This window comes from Bison bison, unplaced genomic scaffold, assembly GCF_000754665.1.
Source record: "Bison bison bison isolate TAMUID 2011002044 unplaced genomic scaffold, Bison_UMD1.0 scf7180017864475, whole genome shotgun sequence".
NCBI lineage: Eukaryota > Metazoa > Chordata > Mammalia > Artiodactyla > Bovidae > Bison > Bison bison.
In genome coordinates this window covers 4046032-4046312 of record NW_011495036.1, presented here as the reverse complement: position 1 = coordinate 4046312, position 281 = coordinate 4046032, and the positions used below count along the sequence as shown (strand labels likewise).

Sequence of the window (281 nt, the reverse complement as noted above, 5' to 3'; positions counted from 1 at the left end):
TGTGTGGTAGAAGGCGAAGTTCCCGGCCAGGGGGGCGAGCTCCTCAGCTCCCTCCTCCTCCTCCTCCAGCGCCCGCCCGCCCACCACCACCAGGACCTCCTCCAGCTTCTGCGGGAGGGCCAGCAGTGCCTGTGGGGCCAGGGGGCTGGGGTTAGGGGCAGGCCCTATCCTTGGTCAGAGGGGCCCGGGTGCGGAGGCTGGCCGTGGCCTGGGCATTTGGGAGCTGCTGTGGGTCCACAGTGTGGCCCTGCGTCAGTGCACATGCGTCGGGGGGGGCGAGC

General features: G+C 71.2%; 1 protein-coding gene across 1 annotated transcript in view; it reads right to left on the bottom strand.

Annotated features, from left to right (window-relative positions):
- KLHL30 (kelch-like family member 30) overlaps window positions 1–281 on the bottom strand; it is a 12341-nt gene that overhangs the window by 8008 nt on the left and 4052 nt on the right. The window contains exon 4 of the mRNA XM_010862070.1: window positions 3–129. Coding sequence (XP_010860372.1) covers window positions 3–129 — 127 coding nt within the window. The remainder of the gene's footprint in view (window positions 1–2; window positions 130–281) is intronic.